Raw genomic sequence first — 20,223 nt, forward strand, 5'->3', positions numbered from 1 at the left:
TCCTTTGACATAAATCAGTATATATTTCTCTGTTTCCTCTCAATAGACTTTAATGTATATTTCCATTCACATTTGGTCCCACTGAAATTTCTCAACGCCTGTGGATAAAATAATTGCAAACAGGAGGTAATGAACCTTTTTAATACCAATCACGATGCAACAACTTTCACTTTTTTTTTTAAGGTACAGCCCGTCAATGAGAAGATTCTTGGGAGTGGGCTATGTTCCCCATACACAACTGCTTGCCAAACATGAGTGCGAGATTTTGGAGTGGGTTTGTCTGCATCAGAATGATTCTTAACCTTTTCATTTTTAAGAGGTTACAATTGTGATTCTTGAAAAGCTTCATCTGTTTCTCATGTCTGAAAATTTAGAACAGACAGGAGTTTGGCAGGATCAGTCTGAGAATGATTTTTCTTAACATGCTAGATATTTCTTCCATATATATAAATTCCCTAAAATCAGTACGTGGCAGGGGTTGCAAAATGTTTTGGCTTTTTAGTCTCCTTTCATATCATATCCTTTTTGATTTCCACCCGCTAATTCAGTTCACTCGTGTTTGTTCTGAATGTTCCTGGATATTTCATGAAAGGGAAAAGGGAATGTATTCACCTATACCAAATCTACTACACTTTACCATAATTTTGAAAAAAACCTACCCCACACTGGTTTTAGCAGTTATCAGCCTGTACTATTTAATCATACGAGAAACCCTTGGCAGATAAGCTGTAGTCCAATATTGCAGCAAAGAGGTTAAATGCCCTCCCACCCGATTGCCCACCCACCCTTTCCCACCCTGCACTCCAACTGCCCCAGGTTGGGGTGATCTGAAGTCCTTGGCTCGGTCCTCTCTTGGTGATTAGTTGGCTCACATGGATTTACTGCTTCCAGCCCGTCTCCTTGTATGTTGCCTGTACTTGAGTGTAAATGTTGTTTCGTACTTTGTTCCAAGCTAGCTGTACTTCAGGGGTGAAATCTTTGGCGTAGTATTCTGCAATCACCTCAAGCATCACCCCAGTCAGGATCTAATGGAGGTAGCCAAAGCAATCAAATGTTAACATCAACCTGTATGTCATGGTGTATCCAAGCCACATCATTCAAGATAAGAATTGCCATATTGAAACAGGAAATGTTATTATGACATAATAAGGTGTATTTACAAATCATTGATCATTTATAAGCACATTATGATGGAATTGTGGAATTTCACTGCTGGCACCATCAGTGGCAGAGGCTAACACAAGATGGCTAATCCACTGCTTGTAATGGACATTGTAAGGTGACATTACAAAACGATAATGTACAACAAAATAATGGTTGGAGAAAATAATTACTTATTTTAAAAGTAGAGGTAGAAATGTTCCAGTGGAACTATTGCTTAGATCTTATTGCTACCTCACCTTGAAATACACAGGATCCACTTTATGCTTCAGTGCGTGGCTTTTCCCCACAATTGATAGGACTGTAGTCAGCTTTTCTGCATCTTCTAGGTTTTCCACAACACTGTTGACTGCACCCATCACTCGTCGGCCATGCTTACGCAACTGTACGCTGCCTTCCATCTCCAGCGGATCTTCCATATGCTTGAACTGGCTGAAATACTCCTTGGCAGAGGGACAGCTGACGAAGAACCTTTGTTTTGGATGATAGAGTAAAGCAATGGTCCAAGTTAGAAATAATTGGAGAACATCAGCAAGAAACAAAGACAAAAAGTCCCAGACTGAACATTGAGATAAACACTTGGCATCATGTCAAGTATGTTCAAGCTACTAGCTGTTTACAGAACAAAACGGAAACATTTGTATTGCATGATGATCAATTTCTCGGTGCTAAGATCTACTGTGTGTGTTTTCATGTTTGTACTCTTTAGGCATGCACATGTCATCTATATGGTATGCTGAGTTTTTTAGTTCACTTTATCTTACCAGTGGGATAGGACAATGTGAATTTTATATATACCAGCATTGTGTACATTTTATATTATATTATAGTATACGTGTACAATTGGTGTAGGTTGTGATTAAAATTGATGTGACAGGCAGCTCAACCCAAGGGCAGACAGCCTGTCTTTACTGCAGTTGGCCTCATGGCACAACTTTCATTACTCTATATACCATCTATTGAGTGAAGATGAATCTACAATTATCCCTTGAAAGCTTGCCTCTCCAGTGGGTCATCTGGTCTAATTTGGAAGCATGCAATTAACAGGATGAAGAAGGTTGGAAGGAATCATACAAGATTATATTTTAATAATAAAACACAGAAGTTCAAGCACACCACCAATTTTGGCAAATATGCGCTTTATTCCACAACCGCAACAATTCAATATTTAAATCTCCATGAAACGCACTGTACAATCTTATTTTTTGTGACTTCTTTCAGAACATCAATTTTGAGAGGAACATTGCATAAACAGAAATAGACCCACAATCATACTTTTATACAATAAATCCACCATATGAAGTCTGTTCACACATTCATGACATGGCTTAGGCAAATCTTGTATATGATGAAAACCCTGACATGTCATTTGTTATAGAAGTTCAAGCCTAGCATAATGTAATACACTTGTTTTGTGTGTTTGTGTAGCATGTGCCTAGATTTCTATAATTTTACGCTTTAAATATTCGTGTCTTATGTGTGTTATGTAACTGTGTTTTGTCCACCTGCATGTTCTTCCATCTTGTGCTATGTGGTGCAGGATATTTAAAAATAATTTGGTACTTTCCAGCATCCGCTGTTAATAGGGGAAGAACATGAAAGCAGCATCGCCCTCCTATTACAACTGCCTATGAATGGAGTATTGTAAGGATAGCAACAAAGGGGAGATCCATTTCCCACCACACAATCTCATAGTTGGTGTCTGCAGGTCTCTCAACACCCTGCTTTTGTTAGGACAGACACGATTTCGGGGTCCTGCCATGCTTCAGTTCCCTGGTGTCCAATATCTTGGGGCCAGCACAGTGCGAGTGCATTATTAGTTGTACAGCAAGTACTAGGACCATGCAAGTAGCTCTTCAGAAGCGCTCCATTGTCCCAAAGGCTGGGGGACTGCCATGCAACCTGTCAATGGGAAGCTTGTCTCTCTTCTACGTGGGTCATGCCACTGGTGACACCTCCCTCAGGGCCTAGCCCACCCCATCGAGACACCTCCTATTTTTGGTTCCCTAGAACCCAAATCAACATCAATATGATACTAGCACCTCCTGTCCTTATATTCTAGTATAAGGAATGCACTTTCCAACTTTAAATGGTATTAAACCAGAAGAGAGAAGGTGGGGATGGAGTAGGGCCGTGCTAGTGATTTTCTCCATTGTTTTTGCCTCCTAAATCAAATAAGGAATTCTCACACAAGTAGCCACTACTATTGGCTGTAGGTATGATTGTATGAAGCAATAGATGTTGATATACTAAAAAGGTTAATTCTTGTTACCATTACAGTGGTATAATAATAACAAATTGTTGAGATGCCTAAGTGCCATGGTCTATGAATCACAAGTGGAAAACAAGTATTTAAAGAGTGCCTTTTATGTAAATAATTTCCGAGTAATCGGTACAACATTGTAAATGCCACATTCTGATTCTGATGCTTATGTGTCAAATTTTGCCATACCCAGCCCTTCAGGTGCCTGCGTCAAATTCTGAGAGCACTTACCAATATTGACGCACAAGCATCATCTTCACTTTGGTCTCATCTGACCGGGCACATATTGGCACAACCACGTACATTTCTTGCCAATCTGTCCCATCTAGCCAGCATAATTCTAACCAAAATGAGCCTGCGTTATTTTGGTCATCATCTCTCTATATAATATCACAATCTATCTTTGCACCTTATATAAATATTAATTGGCGTGCTGTTTTACGCACTGTGTCTGTGCAAGATTGATACTGTTGTGATGCAAGGGGCGTGGCCCTTTTTAAACTACTGCGTTAAGACCATTGTCTTTTCATGGGTTCACAGCACTTAAGTGTGTTTATTGGTTACTCCTGTCCTTCTGTTTCTGACCCAACTTGTCCTTGACTCTCAGTTTATCTCCGTTATTGCAGTGTACCAGACCTGGCTTGACCCTTAATCTGCGGTTGTAAAGCTCTTAATGTTCTACACCCGTCTACAATCCCTGACATTGCTATTTACCTTTTTGGGAACACCAGTAGTATGTGGTGGTGAGTTGCTCCTTTGGCTATCCATGTGCTGTCCCTACCCCACTGTCATCTCTTATATCAAATCTGCCAAACTGAGAAGGCCTGCTTGTATGTTAGTTTAATGTACACAAGGTATTTTTTACTCACTGTTATAATTAAATGCAGGAGTTGTATAAACAATTGCATTGGTTGTCAGAGGTATTCTCTAAAATGAGGATTCAAAGTGAATTTCAAATGTAATAGTTAATCTGGAAGCATCGCTTAACTTAGCTTCTGGTTCAGCTATTTTGTCCTTTTGAACATTGAAATTAATTTTGAATCTCTGTGTATATTTTAAAAGTTTGTTTTCTAAAATTATTGGATGAAAATAAATTTTTTGGGGGGGTTAGGCGTGTGGACTACTAAAGTGTATTGGTAGCCCTGCAGCTTTCCCTGTCCTGTGGATATGTCTTCTGGGGAGAGTGGGTGGCCTACTTTGTGTTTCCTAAAACTGCATCAAATGTTTTGTTGGTAAGCACTAAGTATGTATAGTCGGGGATTTTCCTATTCCCTCACTCCTCCTTGAACAGTCACATACCTCCCAACATTGAGATCAAAAACCTGTGGAGAGTAGTACACAAAGAGGCAGTGACAAAGTGTGTTTAGAATAGAAAATATGTGGGTCTATCCAGAAAATAGGGGGAATGCCTAACAAGGCTGACGCATAGACACTCTGCCTGGTCCCACTAATTTAAAAGATCTCCTCATTATTTTAATGGGCAAATCATGTTTTAGAATATCATACTGCACAAATGGGTAATGCACACAACGCCTACATGCAATCTGGGGGCCTTAATATCAGACAGACTGAAACAAACATGCCTCAGTCTGTTTGAGATAAGTGGAAGTTACATTCCTGAGCGAGTTCTGCCCTCACTAATACTAAACAGCACTAGGACATGTACATACTACACTACATATTAAATTCTACATTACTCTAACATGCTACAATAACACTAGTAACACTAAAATTCATCCCTTACGGTGCTCTAGCACTAATCATCTAAATGCGCATTGGTGGAATACATATATACATATATTATATATATTCATTATATAAATACAAACAAAAGCAAGTGAGGATGGACCAGAGGTCACTATAGTGTTAGGAATACAGACTTTCCTATGAGACTGGCTGAATGCGCGCGCGGCTCCTGCCCCGAATGCACATTCAGCCGAGGAGGCGGAGAGGAGGAGGAGAGCTCCCCGCCCGGCGCTGGAAATAGAGGTAAGTTTAACCCCTTCCTTTAACTTAAGCCCGGCGGGAGGGGGGCAATGAGGGTGGGGGCACCCTCAGGGCACTATAGTGCCAGGAAAACGAGTATGTTTTCCTGGCACTATAGTGGTCCTTTAAATGAGATGAAAATTTCAAAGGCATACCTACTTTATTTTGATTTTTACCTTCAGCAGCATCTCATAAACATCATATTTAATTGAATTCTGTTTTATAGTAATAGGACTGGTGATGCCCTTGGTCCTCCTAGGAGCTGTTTAGCATTATTTGATCATTATTTGACTGTACATCCCTCTGGAACCATTATTAGAGTTGGCACCAGAAGGACTGGGCATTCATTAAAAAAAAATTGTGCAGTGGGCATTTTGGCATTGTTAATTATAAGGTAATAAGTGGGTCTTACTGGTCCATAGTGTAATTCACACCATTTCATGCATTGCGTATAGAATTAAAAATAATCCAGTAACTAACTCCTGCTTATAACTGGACGTCATTTTTATTAAAAAATCCATTTCACAGCATGTTAGATGAGCTCGGGAGTGGAGGGAAGGCACTGGTTTGCTACTTTTTGTCTTAGTCGTTCCCATCTGCCCTTGGGATGTGGATATCAGCTCACTGAAGTGGTATGGGTACAGTGTCCCAGGCCCCTTAATCCTGCAATTGTAATTATTGCAGTTTTTTATAAACTGCAATAATTATCTTGCCGGGATAACTCCACTGTATACAGCCACTTGGGTGACTTCCGGGTGGTTAGGAGCAGGGCCGGACTGGGCAAAAAATTCAACCCGGGCATTTTTTAATCACAGCGGCCCCCTGAGAAGGGTGGGCAGAGAGGGTGTGTTTTGTCATCACTAATGACAATCACGCCCCCTCTCAAAGTGAGCATGTTGGTTCAATGCGCAGAGCACCGCTGAAGAGCTCTAGCATGAGAAAAAGGCCCTGTATTTGTTCTGCGCAGCGCAAGCAATTTTAATAACATGTTTGCACTGTGTTTGCACTTAACTTGTCTCTAGTGTCTCTGTAAGTGGGATACCAGAGGACAAAAAGGCCAGAAAAGCATATCATGCATGTGTTTGGAGCCTGCTTCTTGGATTGCGTGTGTGTAGAGTTAGCTGATTGTGGTGTGGTATTGTGTAAATAGGTCGACTTCATTCGTGTTTGTGGTGTAATATGTGTGGATAGGGGCTGTAGAGAGTGTGTGTATAGGAGGCCTAGTGTGTATAGGGGATGTAGCGAGTGTGTGCATACGGGCTGTAGTGTGTGTGTGTGTGTGTGTGTAGGTGACGTAGGGGTTGTAGAGAGTGTGTGTTTTGAGAAAGTAGTATGTGTTTGCTTACAAGGAATGTAGTGTGTACATAGGGGATCCAGAGTTTGTATATCAGGAATGTAGTGTGTGTAGGTGGTGCAGTGTGTGTGTGTGTGTAGGGGATCTAGTGTGTAAAGGACCCAGAGTGTGTATAAGAGATTGTGTGTGTGTAGAGGTGTATATAGAGATCTACTCTGTGTACCTTCTGCACTCTAGATGTTTTGAACTACACCTCCCATGATGCTTTGTCAGTATTATGGATGTAAGAGCAATTTAGGAGATGTAGTCCACAACATCTGGAGTGCCAAAGGTTGCCTACCTTTGATAGGTGTTTAAAGTTTGTTCCCAATCCCACAACATGGGATAGGGCAAAATGCAGGTAAACAAGCTTATGCTCATTCACTGTTGTTTATAACCTCACACTTCTTAGCGATATCCTGGATCCTACTCTAAATTATTTATTCAGGAATTGTTCAGAAATCATTTTATGATTTATTTCAAGACCATTTTATATGAATTGTATTTTGGTCTAATTCTGATCTCACTTGAGATTAATTTTCAATAATTAAGTGGCTGAAATATATTAGTAAATTTGCAATTTGCTAGGAGCCACGTCAAGGCATTCCACTAAACTGTGATTTAAAAATAAATCACTAAATTGTCAGGTATTCACCAGGGAATTGTAATTGTAAAGCAACCGGAGAACTACAACCAATATAATGGTTATGTGGATGGAGTGTTGTGCTGTTATCCACCAGTTTAAGATCAAAACGTCTAGTAGCAGTTTGCCATAAAATGGGTTTTCTGGAGACTACATCCTTGCTGGTCGCATTACAAATGAACAATTTACATTCCGCATTACCAATGTTAATTTGGTCAAACCTGGATTCTTTCATTGGCTCAGCTATTCCGCCCCTTTTTTCTTTGTAACTAGTGATGTCCCAAACTATTCGCCAGCGAATAGTTCCTGGCGAACATAGCATGTTCGCGTTCGCAACCGCGGGCGAACACATGCTATGTTCAGTCCGCCCCCTATTCGTCATCATTGAGTAAACTTTGACCCTGTACTTCACAGTCAGCAGACACATTACAGCCAATCAGAAGCAGACCCTCCCTAGCAGACCCTCCCACCTACTGGACAGCATACAATTTAGATTCATTCGGAAACTGCAATAATTTTTTTTTTAATTATTATTATTTTATTTGTTATTATTCTAAATGCAAAACATTGGTATATAGGGGAATATTCACTAAATGTCAAACATTGGTATATAGGGGAATATTCACTAAATGCCAAACATTGTTATATAGGGGAATATTCACTAAATGCCAAACATTGTTATATAGGGGAATATTCACTAAATGCCAAACATTGTTACATAGGGGGATATTCACTAAATGCCAAACATTGTTATATAGGGGAATATTCACTAAATGCCAAACATTGTTATATATGGGGAATATAACAATATTTTGCATTTAGTGAATATTCCCCTATATAACAATGTTTTGCATTTAGTGAATATTCCCCTGAATAACAATGTTTGGCATTTAGTGAATATTCCCCTATATAACAATGTTTTGCATTTAGTGAATATTCCCCTATGTAACAATGTTTGGTATTTAGTGAATATTCCCCTGTATAACAATGTTTGGCATTTAGTGAATATTCCCCTATATAACAATGTTTTGCATTTAGTGAATATTCCCCTACATAACAATGTTTGGCATTTAGTGAATATTCCCCTATATAACAATGTTTTGCATTTAGTGAATATTCCCCTATATAACAATGTTTGGTATTTAGTGAATATTCCCCTGTATAACAATGTTTAGCATTTAGTGAATATTCCCCTATATAACAATGTTTTGCATTTAGTGAATATTCCCCTATATAACAATGTTTGGCATTTAGTGAATATTCCCCTATATAACAATGTTTTGCATTTAGTGAATATTCCCCTATATAACAATGTTTTGCATTTAGTGAATATTCCCGTATATAACAATGTTTGGCATTTAGTGAATATTCCCCTATATTCACTAAATGCAAAACATTGTTATATAGGGGAATATTCACTAAATGCAAAACTTTTCAGCCCCAAAAAGGCCAAATAAAAAAACATAATAACCGACACAATTAAAAAACAAAACAAAAAAAAAGAGCGCCCAAAAAAAATAATCCATCTTCACCCATGGAGGGCTCCGCGCAGACTGAGCTCTGCAGGGCGGGGGAAAGCTTATAAAGCCTTGCCACGCCCTGCAATTAGGCTAAGAACACTCTGATTGGCTGGTTTAAGCCAATCAGAGTGCTCTTTGTCGTTTTACACAGCATGGGAAAATTCCAAAGAACTTTCCCACGCTGTGTAAATTTATACAGAGCACTGTGATTGGATGGCTTGAAATCCATCCAATCACAGTGCTCTGTGTCATTTTACACAGCGTGGGAAAGTTCTTTGGAATTTTCCCACACTGTGTAAAATGACAAAGAGCACTCTGATTGGTGGGCTTGAAATCCATCCAATCACAATGCTCTGTGTCATTTTACACAGCGTGGGAAAGTTCTTTGGAATGTTCCCACGCTGTGTAAAATGACAATGAGCACTTTGATTGGCTTAAACCAGCCAATCAGAGTGTTCTTAGCCTAATTGCCCGGCGTGGCAAGGCTTTATAAGCCTTCCCCCGCCCTGCAGAGCTCAGTCTGCGGGGAGCCCTCCATGGGTGAAGATGGATTTTTTTTTTGCGCTCGTTTTTTATTTTTTTTATTGCATCGGTTATTATGGTTTTTTATTTGGCCTTTTTTGGGGCTGAAAAAAGAAGATTTTAGAAGAAAGAAAACATCGAATGGTAAGTTTTTTTTTTTCTAATTTTTTTTACAGGTTCTTAGTTAAAGGCCCCCCCCTTATTATTTTTAGGGTGAGGGTGGTAGGTAGGGGGATATTTTTTTTGGGGGGGGAGGGGGTGACTAGGGTCCCCCCCATTTGTATTTAGGGCCCCCACCCGCCGCTCAGGGGTGGGGGCCAAGGGGGAGGACATTAGGTCCCCCCCCTTATTAGTATTTAGGGCCCCCACCCACCGCTCAGGGGTGGGTGCCAGGGGGGGACAGTAGGTCCCCCCTTATTTTTTTTTTAGGCTCCCACCCACCGCTCAAGGGAGGGGGCCAGGGGGGGACAGTAGGTCCCCCCTTATTGTTTTTTTTAGGGCCCCCAACCGCCGCACAGCGGTGGGGGCCGGAGAGGAGGAGGACAGTAGGTCCCCCCCTCATTATCTTTATGGCCCCCACCCGCCGCCCAGGGGTGGGGGCCGGGGGGGGAGGACAGTAGGTCCCCCCCCTCATTATCATTATGGCCCCCACCCACCGCCCAGGGGTGGGGGCCGGAGAGGGGGAGGACAGTATGTCCCCCACTCATTATCTTTATGGCCCCCACCCGCTGACCAGGGGTGGGGGCCGGAGAGGGGGAGGACAGTAGGTCCCCCCTCATTATCTTCATGGCCCCCACCCACCGCCCAGGGGTGGGGGCCTCGGGGGGAGGACAGTAGGTCCCCCCCTCATTATCTTTATGGCCCCCACCCGCCGCACAGGGGTGGGGGCCGGGGGGGGAGGAGAGTAGGTCTCCCCCCCCTTCAATCACTATTGTGGCCAGAAAGAGTACCTGTGGGTTTTAAAATTCGCCTGCCTATTGAAGTCTATGGCGGTTCGCCCGGTTTGCCCAGTTCGCGAACATTTGCGGAAATTCGCGTTCGCGATCCGCGAACCGAAAATTTTATGTTCGCGACATCACTATTTGTAACATAAAAATAACCAAACAGAAAATATAGCTGATTAAAGAGGATATTTATTGAGGTGCCATTCTGAGGGAAAGTGCTAAATTTGGAACAATCACCATGGAAACCAGTAGCATGTTCCTCAATATTTAACTATTTTGGCTTAATTTGCATTTTCACTGCAATTTCATGGAAAGAGTTTATTTATTAAATAGTGAATTTTAATGAATTGAAGTGAATTACCTTTAATCACAACCTAGCTATTTTAGTGAGAATTTTGAAAGTCTGTTTTCAATTCACTGTGATTCACTACGCAGTGAATAAACATGTCTGTTTGTTGTCATATTTGCCTGAAAAAGTGTAAAATTCATCATTTTTTCTCAGTTAAGTCAACCCCATTTTATTAATTTTAATTCTATTAGTCCTGCAGTTGAATTTTGTTCCATGGCGTTCGCCTTTAATTGTCTTTCACTGTGTTTGCTCCAGTTTTATAACTATGCCCCCGTTTTCTATAATTTTCTATTTCTATTATTGTTGAGGTTATGGTATTATGAGTAGATAGGTGCCATTTCCCTGGTTTCTGTCAAACTGTTTTGGGGCAATCTGACAAAAGACAGAGTGCCATCCAGCATCCATAGCTTAGCCCTCTGGATAATGCTGTAATTAAACTTCACCGTAATTTTTGAATTTATATTTTAAGCTATTTATTTTGAGCCATCAAAACCTCACCACTACATTTTGTTCTGCAAGATAGAACCATATGCCACTGTTTTCATTATATAATTTAATGATTTAGTGTAAATTTAATCTACAAGAAAAAAAACATTTTGAAACACTTTCATATTAATTTACATATAAATCTTGGTGGAAAAAGACACTCCATTCTATTGACTTGATATGGATTCATCTATATCCATATAACTTAATGGACCATCATGTTGTTGTTATTAGTGGAAACGTAAATTCAAGATGTTGTCTGAAATCTCCACAGGTATAAACCATTTTCATGCAAAGCTTCATCAAATTTTTTTTTATCTGTTTTCTTATTTTACTTTTATCATTATATCTCAACTTCTTTGTACCGCATTTTAAATTGAGATGAAAATCTTCTGAATGCATCCTTAATGCAGGAAAGAAAACTGTGGCCTTTACTGTAAAGAGCAAGTACTAAAAGGGGAGCAATCAGCATTAACATCTTGTTGGTTGCTATGGTAATTGCTCCAGCCCTTTCTTCAGTGCTCTGGGCCTGTCATTGCCACCCAAGGTTGGGCAAGTTTGTATGGATAATACAGAATTGTATTTGCGGCATTATTCATATGGTACATAGAGGCGGAGCCATGAGTCTTAGGGAACGCACTCCAAAGCAGTTTCACTTAATTCTGAAGGGTGGCTTTCATAAGCTTTCCATAACCACTCCAATTTGCTATAGGCATTATGATGCTTAGAGTCCTTCTGGAAAGATGAAGAGACTTATAAAAGTGTTTTTAACATAAAACTTGCACGGTTATAAAAATTTAAGAAATCCCAGTAAAAGACAATTAAAGGTACCTCAAAACCACTACAACTCATTTCAGTCGCAATGGTGCAAGGAGAATTATATTGCTTTGGCAAAAACCATGGCCCCCCTGGCACCTAACGCCTAGCCACTTGCCTACCACTCTGGAGGTTTTACTTACAAACTATCTGTCTATAGCTGTCCAAACATGCGCCAACATGAGTTTCTGAGCACTATGCAAAGCCTTCCAAACACTTACAAGATATTACACAATTGTTATGGGTTTATTCACTGAAGTTCAAATGTTATGCAATATAACAATGTCCGGACTTTGCAATTCATTCTCTGAATATTCACCCCCTATTGTTTAATTATTTGCAGCCCCCTACCTCCACTTATGGGTGGGGGCTTGAGTGTGACACTCTTGCCTGAATATTATAATTAGGGCCCTCAAATGCTGCCAATCTGAGGGATTCGGGTGATTACACTACGTCCCCTCTTTAATAATATAATTATTGCCCCACACGTAACCAATGGATGGTTCTGGTGTGGACAGTCGGTTCCTCTCTTATGTTATAATAGCCCCACAAGCAGGCCACCCCCCATATTAATTTTTTAATGTCCCTCAACCAGTGCTATTCTGTTATTATTTCACAGCTGCGAATAGTTATTAAAACTATAATCACTTGTAAAACAGCAAGTGAGCGATAAGTTGCGAATGTACATCCTGCTGGAGGCATACCATTTTCAGGTACTTTGTGAATACTTTGTATAGGATTTGGCTGCAAAGGCACCAATTTTAAATCAGACACCGAATACATCCAGGTGATTGCTGCAGATTAGCAATCGAATTACGACAGCATTTGGCTTTAGTAAATATGAGAATTGCCCGTATGGTCGGAATTCAGTCATTTTTAGTGGATTCCATCCAGCTAAACAAAATCCGGTCTTTGATGAATAACCACATTAGTGTGTGTGTAAATGCTAAAAGTTGTGATATGCACTGCATCACGAGAGGGCTGTAAAGCTGTGGGCATTGCTGTTTCAATTCTCCATAAAATGTATAATGTGAAATTAATAACGTATAGATAAAAATAAAAAAAAATAAAAAAAAAATCTCTCCAAAATGATACCCAGTTATGTTTGCATTTTCAATATGTGTTTGTGTTACACATATATGCATGTTTGTTTATATACATCCAATGGATGCTACATTGCTGCCTTGCTAAAAGATGCCTACAGAATATATACCATTTGGGTGACTTATTACACAAGTTGAAGATAGCACATTTTATATAGTACATCAATATTTGCACTGCAGTCTGAATTACATGTTCAATTACTGGGAATTGTGGCCTGGTTCATGCCATGATGCATTGTGGGTGTGATTTTGCAAGAAGATATGCTATAGGAGCAGCCATAAGGTGGTTAGAGCTGCGTTGGTGAAGTGATGGTGAAAGAGTTAACCACTTTATGTCCAGAGGGGCCTGTGATAAATTAATTGCATGAATACCCACAAGTATATATGTTATATAAACACATTATATATTAATACGTACACGCTGTGGCAGGGCCTGTCCCTTCACAGTCAGCATGTAATTCCAATTTAATGAGCATACGCTAATTATCTATGTAATTATAACTTCCGCCCTCGGCTAATTCACAAATGGTCCAGGAGATGCCAGGAAAGCAGCAGGAGGCAGCTAAAGAAGGGGAGGAAGATGGAGGGAGAGAGAGAGAGAGAGAGAGAGAAGGAGGGACGTGTAGAAAGAGGGAACAGGTATGGAAGGAAGGAAAGGTGTAGAGAGGTATAGAAACAGTGGCTAAACAGGGGACAGCTGTTGACTAGGTTCGGATTTGTGTATGTGCTCCTCTGCACCCCCCTCACTACGAGCTGCGTCCTTTTTGTGGGACATGTGACAAAAAATGTGGCTATTTTAAAACAGTCCTGTCATTGTTCTATACTCGTCCTAAACAGTTCTGCTCACTCATCTGCTAACAAAAGCAGGGAACTTGGCACCGAACCGGAAGCAGCTCGCTACCTTAGAGGATTTTAAGAATCTCTAACATATATTTTGCCATGCTGTCCACGTTTTAGAATTTCCTTTTTTAGGTTTGTGGCATTTATAATTGAATATTCTACTTTCAGCTGCTGTAAATTCTTAAATATACCGCCCTTCAGAATCTGGATATACAAAGTCAAATAAACAGGACTCCTGTTAAGGGTGTTTTCAACATTTGCCCAAAATACCACATCAAATGTGGTGAAAACCAACAGAACCCTTAATTTATCCGTCAGAGTAACGTGTGCCCATTTGAGTTTGTGTGACTAGAAATGGCATACGTAGTCTTCTTCATTTATGTATGGGAATGGCTGTATAACTGTACTGGTATTTATCTGGTATTTCTGCTTGAGTGACTTTGACAGACTGCTATAGTACTCAACAGAAGCACTAGGAATGTAAAAAAATACCGAATCACTGAGAGTAGAGGAATTGCTGTGTGCATTAGTCTTACGTACAAAACATGTTCCTCTGTATGATTCAGAGATAATAAAAGAAACTGCTGTAAGATCAGTCATTAAACTTAAAATAGTCAGGAATTGACCAGGGTATTAAATATTATAGGTCAAAAGAGTTGAATTGATCATTTTTCCCAAAAAGCTATTTTTCGCCACACAGCTATTTTGGTCTACGATGTGCAGTCCCCTTGTTAATTCCTGACAATCCACAGTTTATTGCTTGAGTGTGATAATGTCAAAGCAAGGCCTTCCATGCTATGCCTGTGACATTTAGATTTATCCACTTTGATACAGATATACTAAATATACCCCTTTCCTATAAGTGTGTTGTAGTAAAATCAGTTTGCATCATTTAGGTAACATTCAGTTTTTAAGATTTGATTGGCAAAATTAGGCTACTGTGGCAGAGTTGGAAAAAAATTCCAATTGGGCTTAATTAAAGAATGAATCTGCCTCAATAAACCCAGTAGAGGGTCCTTGTCACTGTGTAACATTTAATTTTAGAGTGTGAAGCTCAGAGATCAAAGGCAATCCAGTTATTCAGTCTGGGATGCTTGTAGATTAGATTAGAGTATTTATGTTTGTGTGCGAGTACGTGTCTGTCTTATGTGTGTTTCATCTAAACATATGTGAATAAGTGTATGCATGATATGCGAAAAAGGTAAGGCATGTCATATTATACGATATCCACATAGCCTTTCACATTATAATATGTGTCCTTATGTATGTCATTGTCTGTAGGGTACATGGCAAAATGTCTGTTATATAAATAGAGGAAAGGCACCTGCATGAGAACAGGAGGAGCGTTAGTGTGTATGAATGTCACTGTAGACAACACACTGAGTCTTCTGGATTTAGGTGTCCCAGTTGTGGGTTGACATCATATGTTGATGCACTTAGTCCTAATATTTAATGTGTGGCTTTAGATAATACAGTTATTTGCAGCATTTTAACAGACTAAAGAGATGAAGAGATAAAGAGACTAAAGAGATAAAGCCAATAATTGTAGAAGATTGAGTAGAAAATAGCAAATTGTAAACAAAAAAAGCCATGTTGGAAAAAACAGCAGATTTGGAGATTTATTTTTAAATTCAGCTATTTTGTACTAATATCTCAGTACATAATCCCCCAAGTGTTTATATAGCTAGATTTATGGACAAATGAATGAGTGTAAGCTTTATGCGAGAGAGAGAAAATGGTGTAGTCCAGTGGGTCTTGATCTAAAATGAACTCCCCGTTCTATTTCAGTATGTCCTGTTGTCAGAACAAACACATCATATTCATCAGGTCCAGGTAACTACACACAGTAGATTGGTTACTGTAGAATCACTGCCTTTCTAAATACAATGGAAACATCGTTAACACTGGGAAAAGTGTAAAGAAAGTGTATCACTGAACTTATTTTGTTATTGTTGATGCAGTTGTGGAATGGGTCAGTTGATGGAAATTTAATGTTTAAGAATGCCATGAATATAATTTGACTCCCTGTGAAAAAAGGTTAAAAAGTCTTGGAGTAGTCTGTTCCCAATTTGTGTGTAAAACATTAACAGCCGGTACTTAAAACTGCGGTTATACAGAAAACATCTAAATTTCCTTGACTAAACAATTTCCTGTTTTGTGAGAGAGGTTTGTGCAAAACTTTTTTTTTAAGTATGTGGTTGTAGAATATAGCCTTCCCCTCGTATGACTATCACTATGTGCTGTCATTTGGGGGTGACAATCAAAACACATCAGACTAAAAAATATACTTTAAGTTTGCATTTCAGGGTGTTTATCAGAAGCATCTAAGATAGACTGACCAGGTTTGGTATTTCTACTCTAGTGTCACCTTTAGACCATCACAACTTTGTCCTCAGGTGAAATTTGACATATAACCCACCGATTAAAAATTACCAGGTCGAACTATTATTAGCCATTTATACAGTTGCTCCTATGTATTACAGACACACTATGACAGGGGTAGGCAAAACTTAGACACTTCAGATGTTTTGGACTACATCTCCCAGAGTGCTATTACAGCCATAATGATGGCAAAGCATCATGGGAGATGTTGTCCTCATCATCTGGAGTGCCGAAGGATGCCTACTTCTGCTAGGAGATCTGAACAGACTTGGGAATTGGTCATTGTTAATTTTTTAAGGATCGCCTCTGTGTGCGCTCCACTGTGAATGTGACATTGACGCGATGAGAGTGTCCCTCTGTTATGTCTAACTCTTTAGTACTGTCATTGCCTTTCCAGTCTTTCAATGAGCTCGCTGCTGTGCTATTCCACCTCCCTTTCTTTTTATTTTCCTGTTGTGTTTCCCCCGGTTCTCATGTTTCCCCCCCAGTCTCTGACTGAGAGTACACAAGTTCTCCTAGCAGCTTCGCATGCAATTAGTCAACAGTGCAAGTGCAAGTGTTAAAGAACAGAAGACGTTTTGTCCTCGCTCAGTCCCTACACCTTTGAACATTCACAGAGTAGCACGGTCTTTTCCCAGAAGCCTCTCCTGCTTTCTATCATGCCAAGTTTTAGACAGAGGAGAAGAAGAAAATAGCATATTTAACATAAACACATCAGTCAGTGGTCAAAGATTTAGTTCCCTGGTGGTTTTTGTAAAATTATAATGCTAAAGCCTTTCCCTGACCATAAATTATTCACCACATTATTATTATTATTATTATTATTAATATTACTGGTATTTATAAAGCGCCAGCATATTCCGTAGCACTTAACAATATTATCAAAGCGGGAGCACTTAACCCTACAGAATTTTTTTCCTCCTTAACTTTACTTCATATTCTGGTGGAAAAAGCATATGGCAAAGAAAAAACAAATGTATTAAAACAATTGCCCAACGTGATACTGAAAAGCTAAATGAGCCTGTACTTCTATATGTGTAAAATTGATAGATATAGAATCATTGCTCCTAAAATTATAGAAGTGTTACTTACGAATGAGTTAAACAGGTACAGAGTTAGGCAGACACTGTCAGCGTGACAAAAGAAGACTTAAAAAAAAAAAAAGGGAAAATTTAAAAAAAGATTCCCCCTCCCTCGCCAGATGTAAATGGAGTGTGGGAAACTGGTGAACACGGTCTACCTGAGCTTGTCACAGGCTACAGTATTCCCATTCCTATGTGAATGAGCTTGTCAAGCTGTGGGAGCCTCCCTCCCTCACCCTGATTTAATGACAGATTGAGGCTGCTCTTCTGTATGCTTGACACTGGCAGATTGAATGAGGGAACCGTTTTGTGTGTGTGTGTGTGTGCGTGTGAGTGTTTCACTGGCAGAACGAGATCGCAGAGCTTCATTGGTTTGCCTGGAATTACCTGATCAGGATAGCCACCCCGATGTCCTCACTGTTGGCGTACACGCGTGCCCAGGTCTCCTTGATAATACCTCTCTCGCTCTCCGTAATCTCTTCCAGCCTATCCCACCTCTCCGTGTCGTTCTCTCCTTGGACTTTCTCCATGGAGTCGTCAGGATGAAATTACACACACACACACTCCCAAGGAAGAATGAGAGCCCCCTGCAGAGCTTATTGAAAATGGGGAGTAATGTGGGTGTCTGTGCAGAGAGCTGTCTAACTGTCAGACCTCCCAGCTCTGTCCATAGCTGCCGTGTGTGTGCCTGTGTGTGATTCTCAGCCCAGAAATAAACTGATCAAAAGTAAGATATTTCAAGGCATTGTCAGAATGCTGAGGCAGGGAGCAAACATCTCATCTCCCGTCCCTCCTCCTCCCCCCTCCTCTCTCCTTCTCTCTCTTTCTGAGCCTGCCTTCTTCCCTCCCCTTTTCACCTTCTTCTCTTTCTTAACTCTTTCTTTCTGCCCCCTTCTTTGACTCGTGACTCCCCCACTTAGCTATTATTTCCATTAATATGATATGCTTATTCCCTCTATTTTGTATTTGTTTAATTATTATATTTCTCCCCTGTGTCACTCACTCTTCCTGCTCTGAAATTTTCCCACCTCTTTGAAATCTTTTTTTACCCGTGTACCCCAACAATTATTAAATAAGCCTATTAGCACCCCTTTTTCTCTGTCCTCAGACTCCTTATTTTGTTTTCTAATCCATCTCTTCATATGATCACCCTATCCAATTTCTATATCTGCCATATCACATCACTTTCCTGGAGTCAGTGGAAAACACATTAATCTCTTGTTACTTTGTTGCTGTCGTTTACATGTACTGTATTTTTCTAACTGCTTCCATACTCATCCTATATACAGTCCTTTTCTCCTAACTATCTCTCTCTTTTTCAATTCACCCCCCACCCCCTTGGCTTCTCTCTCTCATTTTCCTTCAGATATGACCTTGCTCTATTGGCTGCTCACATGCCACTCTTTCTTCAGATCTTCATCTCTCTCTTTCTTTCATCTGCTTCCCTCTGTAGTTTCCCAGAACACTCATACACCGAATGGTAGCACAAGATAGAAAGTTCATAGGTCTAAAATCAATTTGACTTCACAAATGCCATTTAAAAAAAATCTTATAAGGAATCTATTGCTTTGTGGCTTTTTTTTTTTTTATCTCTCTGCTTGGACGCTTTCTCTCTGTGTTTTTTCAATCAAATAAAAACCTATTTCTCCCCCAAAGGAAAATGTTTCTGAAAGCTGCATTACAAGTTATACAATAATATATTTCCTCCATCCTGCCTTTCCCTATCTGTTCATCATTTATGTTTATCCATCTTTTATCCTAACCCGATGATAGATTGCCCTTCTCCTCCTATGTGTTCCTTTTCCCTTATCGCTTTAACTTATTTTTTTTTAATAATATTTGCGCTTGACCGTTAGTACTCACGCTATTTTTCTTTAGTTCCCACAATCTCTCCTCTCATTATTTTCATATTCTCCCTCAACACCGTATAATGTTTCTTTATTAAATGAGCAACTAAGTGAAGTCAAAGTCCATTTTCTGTATGGTTCCTGGTGCTCGATTTATTGTGCTCTGTTAAAAGCTGTGATAAATGTGCAGCTGGTGATTTACACACATTTATCAGGCAATTCCTCGCCCCTGATTGCAAGATGATTTCCATGCAAGGTTAGCCTAAGTGCACAGAAAAGGTTTAAGGGGCAATTATGCATTTAAATATTTTTTTGTCGCTCGTAAAATCCTTTTTAAAGGGATACTCTAAGCACCAGAACCAATACACCTTGATGTACTAGTTTTGTTGCTTGCAGTCTAAGCAATGCAAACCCTTCATTTTCTTAGATAAGGCACTGTTTACTCTAGTGGCACGTCTCAGCATGAAGACGATGCACACTCCCCATAGAAATGGGAGAGGTGTAGTCCATGGAGCTAGAAAATAATTCTAGTTCTTCATTTAAAGGAACACTATTGGCACCATAACAACTTCATTTAAATTAAGTTGTTATGGTGCCAGGAGGTTCCTCACACTGGCTTACCGTTACGGGATAAACCCTTTACCCAAATGTAACAGTTTAACATGAAAGTTCAGTATCCAGCGCAGTTTAGCTCTGTCTCCTGTTCTTCAGCAGATGAATTCTTGAAAGAGAAAGCCTCTTCAGAAAAATATGTAAGTTTCTCAAGTGTTTTGTGAATATGGAGTTACTGATGCTCTTAGAGCTTCAGCTGACACTCTCAGCTAATCAGCGGTACCCATGTCCGAAGCTTCCATTTTCAAGAATCTAAGCAGTTGAAGGACATGGGCAGAGCTAAAAGGTGCCAAATACTGGGCTTTGGGGTTTTGTTTAATCCCGAAAGGTCAGC

General features: G+C 39.9%; 1 protein-coding gene across 1 annotated transcript; it reads right to left on the minus strand.

Annotated features, from left to right (window-relative positions):
* Positions 1–796: 796 nt before the first annotated feature.
* CYGB (cytoglobin) lies at positions 797–18,218 on the minus strand. The gene is made up of 3 exons (XM_063458987.1): positions 17,818–18,218; positions 1,401–1,632; positions 797–1,025 (listed from the first exon to the last, which is right to left on the minus strand). Exons 1-3 carry the CDS (start codon positions 17,958–17,960, stop codon positions 879–881), a joined length of 522 nt encoding a protein of 173 aa, XP_063315057.1. The 5' UTR covers positions 17,961–18,218; the 3' UTR covers positions 797–878.
* Between the last annotated feature and the right edge of the window lie 2,005 nt (positions 18,219–20,223).

The sequence above is a fragment of the Pelobates fuscus genome, chromosome 6, assembly GCF_036172605.1.
Source record: "Pelobates fuscus isolate aPelFus1 chromosome 6, aPelFus1.pri, whole genome shotgun sequence".
In the NCBI taxonomy this organism is placed as follows: Eukaryota; Metazoa; Chordata; class Amphibia; order Anura; family Pelobatidae; genus Pelobates; species Pelobates fuscus.

Coding starts and splice junctions, on each gene's coding strand:
- CYGB (XM_063458987.1), bottom strand. CDS start 17,960: ATGGAGAAAGTCCAAGGAGAGAACGACACGGAGAGGTGGGATAGGCTG. Junction 1,633..17,817: donor GGGGTGGCTATCCTGATCAG/GTAATTCCAGGC, acceptor TCCAAAACAAAG/GTTCTTCGTCAGCTGTCCCT. Junction 1,026..1,400: donor TGGATCCTGTGTATTTCAAG/GTGAGGTAGCAA, acceptor TACCTCCATTAG/ATCCTGACTGGGGTGATGCT.